This window comes from Octopus bimaculoides, chromosome 6 (genome assembly GCF_001194135.2).
Source record: "Octopus bimaculoides isolate UCB-OBI-ISO-001 chromosome 6, ASM119413v2, whole genome shotgun sequence".
In the NCBI taxonomy this organism is placed as follows: Eukaryota; Metazoa; Mollusca; class Cephalopoda; order Octopoda; family Octopodidae; genus Octopus; species Octopus bimaculoides.
In genome coordinates this window covers 107946231-107956471 of record NC_068986.1, presented here as the reverse complement: position 1 = coordinate 107956471, position 10241 = coordinate 107946231, and the positions used below count along the sequence as shown (strand labels likewise).

The following is a 10241-nucleotide window of genomic DNA, read 5'->3' as shown; positions in this document are numbered from 1 at the left end:
TGAAACAACAGAATCGATTTGTTCAACTAACCTTCAAGGTGCCTAACCCCAGCATGGCTGCAGTCCAATGACGGAAACAAGTAAAAGATTAAAAAAAAGATGGATGATAAATCTTTCTGGTAAAAAAAAAATGTTATCAATTGGAAACTAATTTATAAGAAATGAAAAAAAAGAAAAAAACAAACAAACTCATGACCAATTTAATTGCTTACCTGTTTTAACTGCAAACAAATGATGTTTTATAAAAAAAAAAAAATACCATTTCGTGATGTATTTTGTATTTTATCTACAATCCATACTACATACACATGGCCACAGAAACATATTGACTCTGTAAATATTAGATATGAAGAGACCCTTGTTATTTTGGTATGGGACTTAACACCATTTTTACTTTGTTTAACCCTTTGGCATTCAGATTATTTTGTCAAATGCAATGAGTTTTCATTGACATTGTTTTTAGTTAATCATGCATTATTTTGTAGCTTTGAAATTTTAATGATGTCATAGTATATTTTATAATGGTATTGAAGGGTATGTGTGACAAGCAGGATCTGGCTGTTAGAACATTAAACAAGTAACATATTCAGGAAGGATATGGCTGGTTTGAATGCTAAGGGATTAAACACTGCATCAATACTTCAGCATTTAAACTGGCCATACCTGACTTAGATATTCAAAGCAGCCAGTTCTGACCTCTCTCATCTACCCTGCAATGCCATTCTAGAAATATACAATTACATCATCAAATTGTTGAAGCTTTGAGATTGTTGTTGGCACTCCGTCGCTTACGACGTCGAGGGTTCCAGTTGATCCGATCAACGGAACAGCCTGCTCGTGAAATTAACGTGCAAGTGGCTGAGCACTCCACAGACACGTGTACCCTTAACATAGTTCTCGGGGATATTCAACGTGACACAGTGTGACAAGGCTGACCCTTTGAATTACAGGCACAACAGAAACAGGAAGTAAGAGTGAGAGAAAGTTGTGGTGAAAGAGTACAGCAGGGTTCGCCACCATCCCCTGCCGGAGCCTCATGGAGCTTTAGGTGTTTTCGCTCAATAAACACTCACAACGCCCGGTCCGGGAATCGATACCGCGATCCTATGACCGCGAGTCCGCTGCCCTAACCACTGGGCCATTGCGCCTCCACAAAGCTTTGAGATAAATAAGAATTACATTTGATGGAGTAAGCTGAATGTTGAAAAAGTTAATTGTTTCATTAGCCTATAACTTTGGTAATTTACCATGCTGTCTCTTCTATTTTACATTATCACATGACAGCAGTAACACTAAAGTGTCAGTAATTATTTATGAAATATATTTCTGTTTCTTCAACAGTAACAAATGCTGAATGTATTTTCAAATAAAATAGCTAATTATTTCTTGAATACTTTATATTCAGTTACCTCTGGCTACTAATGTTTCTGCCAGCTCGTCGCCTTATAAATACTTTTCTACTCTAGGCACAAGGCCTGAAATTTTGCAGGAGGGAGCCAGTCGATTAGATCAACCTCAGTACACAACTGGTACTTAATTTATCCACCCCAAAAGGATGAAAGGCAAAGTTGACCTCGGCAGAATTTGAACTCAGAATGTAAAGACAGATGAAATATCGTTAAGCATTTCGCCTGACCTGCTGACATTTCTGCCAGTCTGCTACCTTCATCATCATCATCATCATCGTTTAACGTCCGTTTTCCATGCTGGCATGGGTTGGATAGTTTGACTGAGATCTGAAGAGCCAGATGGCTGCACCAGGCTCCAATCTGACCTGGCAATGTTTCTACAGCTGGATGTCCTTCCTAACACCAACCACTCTGAGAGTGTAGTGGGTGCTTTCACACGCCATCGGTACAGGAACCAGTTAGGTGGGCCTGGCATCGATCATGTTCAGATAGTGCTTTTTACGTGCCACTGGCACGGGTGCCAGTCAGGAGGTATTGACATCGGCCATGCTTTTCACATGCCACTGGCACAGGAGCCAGTCAGGCAGACCTGGCATTGACCATGTTCGGATGATGCATTTTATGTGCCACAGGAATGGGGGCTAGTCAGGGGGCACTGACCACAGCTACGATTTTGGTTTTACTTGACTCAACAGGCCTTCTCAAGCATATCATATCGCCCGACGCATCAAGGGTACTCTTAAATGGGCCAGATATGCAACACTGGCATCAACCACGGCTGCGATCTCACTTTAATTTCCGAGTCTTCTTAATCACAGCATATCTCCAAAGGTCTCGGCCCTTATGAGTCAAGCATGGCTTGAGAATGAACAAACAACAACAGCAACAGTGCCTAAACTTTTGTCAATCATGACCCCTTTTTTCATTATGAGATTTTTTGCGACCCCATGTATTAAATATGAAATAAAACATACAAATAAATACATAAATCATTGTTTTACTGAACAATATACATATAAAAAAAGGCGTTATATTATTTGTCAAAATAAAAGTAATTTTAGGATTTGTTTTAAATACAAAAAAAAAAAAAAAAAAGTAAAAACCAATATGGTGGATGTACTTGTTTTTTGTTGCATAGCAAATTAAACCTTGGTGTAATATTTGACACTGCTGGACGTAAAGCATCTTCTACGCTTTACAGCATTGAACGATATTTGGTTTTAATAAGGGTTAAAGCTGAAAAAGTTATTTCACATAAGGTTAGCTGCGATGAAAAAGTTATTTCACATAGGTATTTGGTACTAAATGACAAAAGAACATGTAATGTCATTTCAGAAATAATAAACTGAAATTATCATCATCGTTTAATGTCTGCTTTCCATGCTGGCATGGACTGGACAGTTTGACTGAGGACTGCTAAGCCAGAAGGCTGCACCAGGCTCCAATCTGATCTGGCAATGTTTCTACAGCTGGATGCCCTTCCTAATGCCAACCATTCCAAAAGTGTAGTGGGTGCTTTTTATGTGCCACAGGTATGGGAGCTAGTCAGGTGGCACTGGCATCGATGACATTTGAATGGTGCTTATTACATGCCACCAGCACGGGTGCCAGTCAGGCGGCACTGGCATAGACCATGACTATGATTTCACCTCGCTCAACAGGTCTTCTTAAGCACAGTGTATTGCCCGGCAGTTCTCCATGGTACACTTAAATGGGCTGGTTATGTGACACTAGTATCAGCTATGGCTGCGATCCTACTTGCTGGGTCTTCTCAATCACAGTATATCTCCAAAGGTTCATTTAAACTGAAATTTATGAAATAACATATAAACAGAAATTCAAGTGTTTGAATTTAATTTCCACGACTCCAAATTGAGTTGTGACCCATAGTTTAAGAAGTGCTGATATAATATGTTGTGACTGTGTTGTTAAGAAGTCTACTTCTCAACCATGGTTTTGGGTTCAGTTCCTCTGTGTGGCTTCTAAGTGTCTTCCACTATAACCCCTGGTTGACCAAAGCCATGTGAATGGATTTGGTAGACAGAAACTGAAAGAAGCCTGTTATATATATTAAAGAACTGTATTAATTTGTTTCTGTATCTTTTAAGTAAATTCATGTCCTTTACTTTTCTTCATTTAAACTAACCAAAATATTCTGTTTTACGCTCAGACTAGCCAGATCTGGCTTTTCACACCAACCCTATAATAGCCTTCTAAAAATTAACAGATAGCTCATTAAAATCTCAAAGCTATTAACTACTGCATGATTAATTCAAAACAATGTGAATAAATAAGGATTACTGTGATAATCTGCATGCTAAAGGATTAATTTTCATCTTATAGACATAGTTTTATTTTTCAAAATTAAGATTAACAAAGTTCTTTTTAAATCTAAAATTTACTCTCCTTCATTTTCTACAATGCTCTTCCCTCTATCTGGTAGACTTGCAAGGCCCCTCTCCTAAAATTCACTTGCCCATGATGAAAAATACTCCTCCAGTACTGTTCTAACCTCATCTACAAATTCATATTTTTTCCGTCCAAATGATTTTCAAGATTGCAGAATAAATAATAATCAGATGAGGCAATTTCCGGAGAATATGGTGGGTGGGGCATCATTCTCCATTCAAACTGCTCCAGCCTTTGGAATGTCATCCTCGCTGTATGTGGCTGAGAATTATCCTGATGGAAGAATGCCTTTCATCTTGAAACCAAAGATGGTCATTTTACTTCTATCACTGACTTGAATGACCAAATCCAAGCTTCTCTCCAAGTTCCTCAACAGTTGCAATGGAATTTTGTTCCACCAGGGTTTGCAGGATGTCCTTGTCGAGCTCTACAGATCTTCCAGGATGAAGCTCGTCTTCTAGGCTGTAGTTTCCGGCTCGGAATTTCTGGAACCACAGTTGACTCTGGCTTCTGCTTATTGTCTGATCCCCATATACCGCATTAATATTTCTTGCATGTTCTGTTGCATTTATTGAACTCATAAATCAAAATATGCCGAATCTGCTTCTTTGTCACTTCCATTATAGCTTTGAAAAAAATAACTGTTAAAATCGAACTGCACTCTTCAAAACCTGCCCTAAGTATGTTGTTGTTGTTGTTGGCACTCCGTCGCTTACGACTACGAGGGTTCCAGTTGATCCGATCAACGGAACAGCCTGCTCGTGAAATTAACGTGCAAGTAGCTGAGCACTCCACAGACACATGTACTGTTAACGTAGTTCTCGGGGATATTCAGCATGACACAAAGGCTGACCCTTTGAATTACAGGTACAACAGAAACAGGAAGTAAGAGTGAGAGAAAGTTGTGGTGAAAGAGTATAGCAGGGTTCACCACCAGCCCCTGCTGGAGCCTCGTGGAGCTTTTAGGTGTTTTCGCTCAATAAACACTCACAACGCCCGGTCTGGGAATCGAAACCGCGATCCTATGACCGCGAGTCCGCTGCTCTAACCACTGGGCCTCCACTGCACTAAGAATAAAAACAAGGTAGAATTACTACCTGCTTTTATAGGAAGTTGATGCAGGTAGTTTATCCTGTCCCCCTCTGACTGTTATTCCATGCAATTGAAACCAACTGCATTATTCATGGAATGACCCACCACTTTAAGTGGACCAATAAACAGGTATGCAATAGTTTGGTCAATACAATGATAGACCTTTGGACTGACCGAGACCTTTGGAAATGTGCTGTGTGGACTACTGACCGAGACCTTTGGAAATGTGCTGTGCGTGAGAAGACCCGGCAAGCCAAGTGAGATCGTTGCCAGGGCCCCTGGACTGGCTCTTGTGCGGGTGGCACATAAGATATACCATCCTGAGCGTGACCGTTGCCAGTACCGCCTGACTGGCCTTGTAGGGTTTTCGAGCGAGATCATTGCCAGTGCCCCTGGACTGGCTCTTGTGCGGGTGGCACATAAAAGACACCATTTCGAGCCTGGCCGTTTTCGTGCGGGTGACACGTAAAAGCACCCACTACACTCTCTGAGTGGTTGGCGTTAGGAAGGGCATCCAGCTGTAGAAACTCTGCCAAATTAGATTGGAGCCTGGTGTAGCCATCCGGTTGCACCAATCTTCAGTCAAATCGTCCAACCCATGCTAGCATGGAAAGCGGACGTTAAACGATGATGATGATGATAGACATATTTTACTTTTTTCAGGTTTCAGGTCGTGGAGTCTTGACTATGCTGGGGGCAGCCCATTGAAGGGTTTAGGCAGTCAAATTGTTGACCCAGTACTTATTTTATTGCACTCTTCTTGCTGAACTGCTACATCATGGGGATGTAAGCACACCAACACCAGTTGTCAAGCAGTGGTGCGAGACAAACACAGAGAAAGAAGCACACACATATATATATTCAACAGGTTTCTTTCAGTTTCCGTCTGAGGCTATAGTAGAAGACACTTACCCAAGGTGCGATGCAGTGGGACTGAACCTGGAACCATGCAGTTGGAAAGCAAACTTTTGACCACACAGCCATGCCTGCACCTATATAATAACAACTTTACATTAAACTGAGCACAATAACACAATACTTTTTGTATAGGACATATTTATTATATTTTTACTTGAAGCATGGTAACAGTGGATTCAACCTTAGTTTGAAGGTTAGCAGGCTGAAACATTAAAGTTAATGTCACACTCTATTGGTATATATATCATCATCATCATTTAACGTCCATTGTCCATACCATGCTGGCAATGGGGTGTACAGTTTGACTGGGCTGATACGCTGGAAGGCTGTACCAGACACCTGTCTGATTTAGCATGGTTTTTTATGGTCGATGCCTTTCCTAACGCCAACCACTCCGAGAGTATAATGCTTTTATGTGCCATTTGTGTGACACCGGGGTGCCTTTACATGCCTCCGGTACGGGTGCCAATTTGCGTGACACTAGTATCTGTCACAACTGCGATTTTGCTTGGCTTCATAGGTCTTTTTTTCAAGCATGACATAATGCCAAAGGTCTTGGTCATTGCCTCTATGAGGTCCAACACTCAAAAGGAACTCAACCACCCTGCCTCCGTGAGGCCCAACATTCAAAAGATGTTCTTTACATGCCACCATAATGGGTACACTTCGCTTGATGAGTCCTCTCAAGCACAGCACATCGCCAAAGGTCTCGGTCACTAGTCATTGCCTCTGTGAGGCTCAAAGCTCATGCTTCACCACCACGTCCCATGTCTTCCTGGGTCTACCTCTACCACAGTTAGAGATCAGCACTTCTTTACACAACTATCCTCATCCATACGCATCACATGACCATTCCAGTGCAGTTGTCTCTCTCGCACACCACATCTAATTCCTCTTATGCCTAACTTTTCCCCTGGGATGCTTACACTCTGTCGAATATTATGCACGCTGACATCGCACATCCAGCGAAGCATACTGGCTTCATTACTTCCAAGCCTACACATGTCCTCGGCTGTCATACCCAATGTTTCACTGCCATGCAGCATAGCTGTTTGTACACAGGCATCAAACAATCTACCTTTCATACGTCCTAGGTTTGACAGGAACCGACCGGTCAGCCACGAGCATCGGCAACCTGCCTGACCTGTCTTGTAACACTGAGGAAAACGGACGTTAAACGATGATGATGATGATGATGATGATGAAGGTTTTTACCATCAATTTTACATTGATATGGCTTTGCTCCAGTTTCACCAATATTGTGTTTCATTAAATCATATTCACACCTGAAATGCTCCATTATAAAAGTCACAACAGTGTGGACTATCTTCTGCATAGATTTATATACTGTTGTCTTAAAGTCACAATTTATATAAGAATGTTTTACCACAAATTTCACAAAAAAAAGACAGAGAAAGAAAACTTCTTTATCAATAACTTTGTCACTTTAATGAACTTTGTCACAAATATCACATTTACCTAAACTGGAATAAAGCAGCCAAGAGGCTGACTGATGATCGTTACATCAGGTAGAATGCATCGTGGTATCTATCCTGGTTTTGCACACTGATTTCAAATCCAAACGAGGTAAAATTTACCTTTCATTCTTTCATGGACAATAAATAATGTACCAGCTCAGTGCAAGCCCCAACTCTTTCTCTCTCCAGATGTTACATACTGGATGTTCCATTAGATCATGAGTGGGAGATCCAAGAGAATGTCCACGTCTACATGGACACTTAAAGCAATCACCAAAAACCTGATACATGCTACCAATGGTCATCCTTGATGGCCACAGTTTTAATGACCCGGAATATGTTTAGGTAGCTACAAGATAACAATTTTGAAACACAGATTTCACACTATTGTGCTAATGCTTCTTTTCTGTGTTGTGTTTTATGTCTCTTTAAGCTACGGTCATGTGAAAATGATTTAATGCAGAGGTCACATTTATATGGTTTCTCGCTAACATGAATAATTTTATGATCTTTTAAAAGAGAATGACTTAAAAATGTCTTACTACAAACATTGCACTGGTGCGTCTCTTCTGCATGAGCATTATCATGCATAGTTAATCGGTCCTTTCTTGAGAACGCTTTACCACATGTCTTACATTTATAAGGTTTCTCTCCCTTATGTGTCACTTTATGCTTTTTCAAGTCACTATTATTTGTGAAAGTTTTATTACAAGTTTCACACTTGAATGGCTCTTCAACAATATGGAGCATTTTATGTATCTTTAAGTCACTATTGTACAAGAATATTTTACCACAGATATCACATTGGTGAGATTTCTCTCCAGTATGGACTATAATATGGCGCTGTAGTCTCTTCTTCACATAATATGCTTTCCCACAAATATCACATTCAAATGGTTTTTCTCCAGAGTGGATTACTTTATGATCTGTAACACTCTCTTTTCTTAAGAATGTTTTACCACAAATATCACATTGGTGTGGCTTCTCTTCCGAATGAACTATTCTATGTCTTTTTAAGATACTATTTAAATGGAATGATTTACCACAGATATCACAGATATATGGTCTCTTTCCAGTGTGCACCACCTTGTGGCGATTTGCATTGCTTTGTCTTGAAAATAATTTACCACAAATGTCACAGCTGTATGGTTTTTCTCCAGTATGAACCACTCGGTGCATACTGAGTTGTGAATTACGTGAAAATTTTCTATCACAAATTTCACAATGGAATTGTGTTTTCACTTTAACCTTTCTACCTTCCATTGAGCTCATGTGTCTCTCTACAATTCAACTAAAATATTCATAAAAGTATGATAGCTTGTAGCAGAAGTTACCAAAATTACAAAATTCTCATTGAAGTTCTCCTCATGTTTTTCACAATCAATATCTTTCAAAATTTTTGGTGTCAAAATTCCAATGAACACAGTTTCATAGTTTCAATATAATCATCTTCGTTTCAATATGCAGGAATATATTTTCATGATATGAGATTTCCTGAAATAAAATAAAACAAACATTAAAATAGAGTTAACTATATTATTTACATTATTTACATTTGACGGATATTAGTCCTCATCTTGTTCGTTGTTAACACATTTCGGCTGATATACCCTGCAGCCTTCATCAGGTGTCTGGAGGAAATTTCGAACCTGGGTTCTCATTCCTAAGGTATTTTTCAATGTTATTATTGTTATTATTATTATTCAGGTCACTGCCTGGAATCGAACTCGGAATCTTGGGGTTAATAGCCTGTGCTCTTAACCACTACGCCATCTTCTTTCAGTTTCTGTTTACCAAATCCACTAACAAGGCGAAAGGAGAAGACACTTGCCCAAGGTGTCATGCAGAGGGACTGAACTTGGAACCATGTGGTTGAAAAGCAAGCTTCTTACCACAAAGCTATGCCTAGTATCAGAACTGTGACCTCTCAGATCTGAAGTAGTAGTAGCTTGGCCTGGAAAAACTCCCTGATCACCAAGCTTTGCACCCTGTTGAGTGATGTTACTCTGGAGGTCCTTAGAGGAACCTCATTCCAGCTGCTTGTCTGATATAGAATCAAAAGAACTTATTCAGCAATGATACAAAGAATGGTTTCTCAGTGTGGCTGTATACTTTGCCTTCATCTTTTACTTCTTTCAGTCATTGAACTGTGGCCATACTGGAGCATCACTTTGGTGGGTTTTATTTGAACAAATCAAACCCAGGACTTTTTTTTTTTTTTTTTAAGCGTAGCACTTACTTTCACAGAATTGTTAAGTTACAGGAATGTAAACAAACCAACACTGGTTGTCAAGTGGTGGAATTACAAATACAAAGGCTCATATGATAGTAAATTGGTGTCGGCACCCCGTCGCTTACGACGTCGAGGGTGCCAGTCGATCCGATCAACGGAACAGCCTGCTCGTGAAATTAACGTGCAAGCAGCTGAGCACTCCACAGACACGTGTACCTTTAACGTAGTTCTCGGGGATATTCAGCGTGACATAGTGTGTGACAAGGCTGACCCTTTGAATTACAGGCACAACAGAAACAGGAAGTAAGAGTGAGAGAAAGTTGTGGTGGAAGAGTACAGCAGGGTTCGCCACCATCCCCTGCTGGAGCCTCGTGGAGCTTTTAGGTGCTTTCGCTCAATAAACACTCACAACGCCTGGTCTAGGAATCGAAACCGCGATCCTACGACTGCGAGTCCGCTGCCCTAACCAATGGGCCATTGCACCTCCCATAGTAAATTACACGATATAAAAAGACAAACCAGAGAATATAACATTTAAATAGGCCTTCATCACTAACTTGGTCTCAAATGCAGATTTGATGACAATAAGTGTGCCAGTGAGCCTATAGTCAAAAATTATATAGTTTGTCAAAAACGTTAATTCTTGGATTTACATGTTTTAAAGATCACAGATTACAATTTTGCGAAAAAAAAAAAAAAAAT

At 40.1% G+C, this 10241-nt stretch overlaps 2 protein-coding genes across 5 annotated transcripts in view; one reads left to right on the top strand and one right to left on the bottom strand.

The window, feature by feature from the left end:
- The window catches only part of LOC106867981 (zinc finger protein 721), a 48176-nt gene that overhangs the window by 8344 nt on the left and 29591 nt on the right, over positions 1 to 10241 (top strand). The gene's annotated exons all lie outside the window — the stretch shown is intronic.
- The window catches only part of LOC106867979 (zinc finger protein 708), a 15567-nt gene continuing 7705 nt past the window's right edge, over positions 2380 to 10241 (bottom strand). For all 4 annotated transcript variants that reach the window (XM_014913061.2, XM_014913062.2, XM_014913059.2 and 1 more), the window contains exon 2: positions 2380 to 8800. In XM_014913061.2, coding sequence (XP_014768547.1) covers positions 7691 to 8578 — 888 coding nt within the window. In that variant the 5' untranslated portion in view covers positions 8579 to 8800 and the 3' untranslated portion in view covers positions 2380 to 7690. The remainder of the gene's footprint in view (positions 8801 to 10241) is intronic.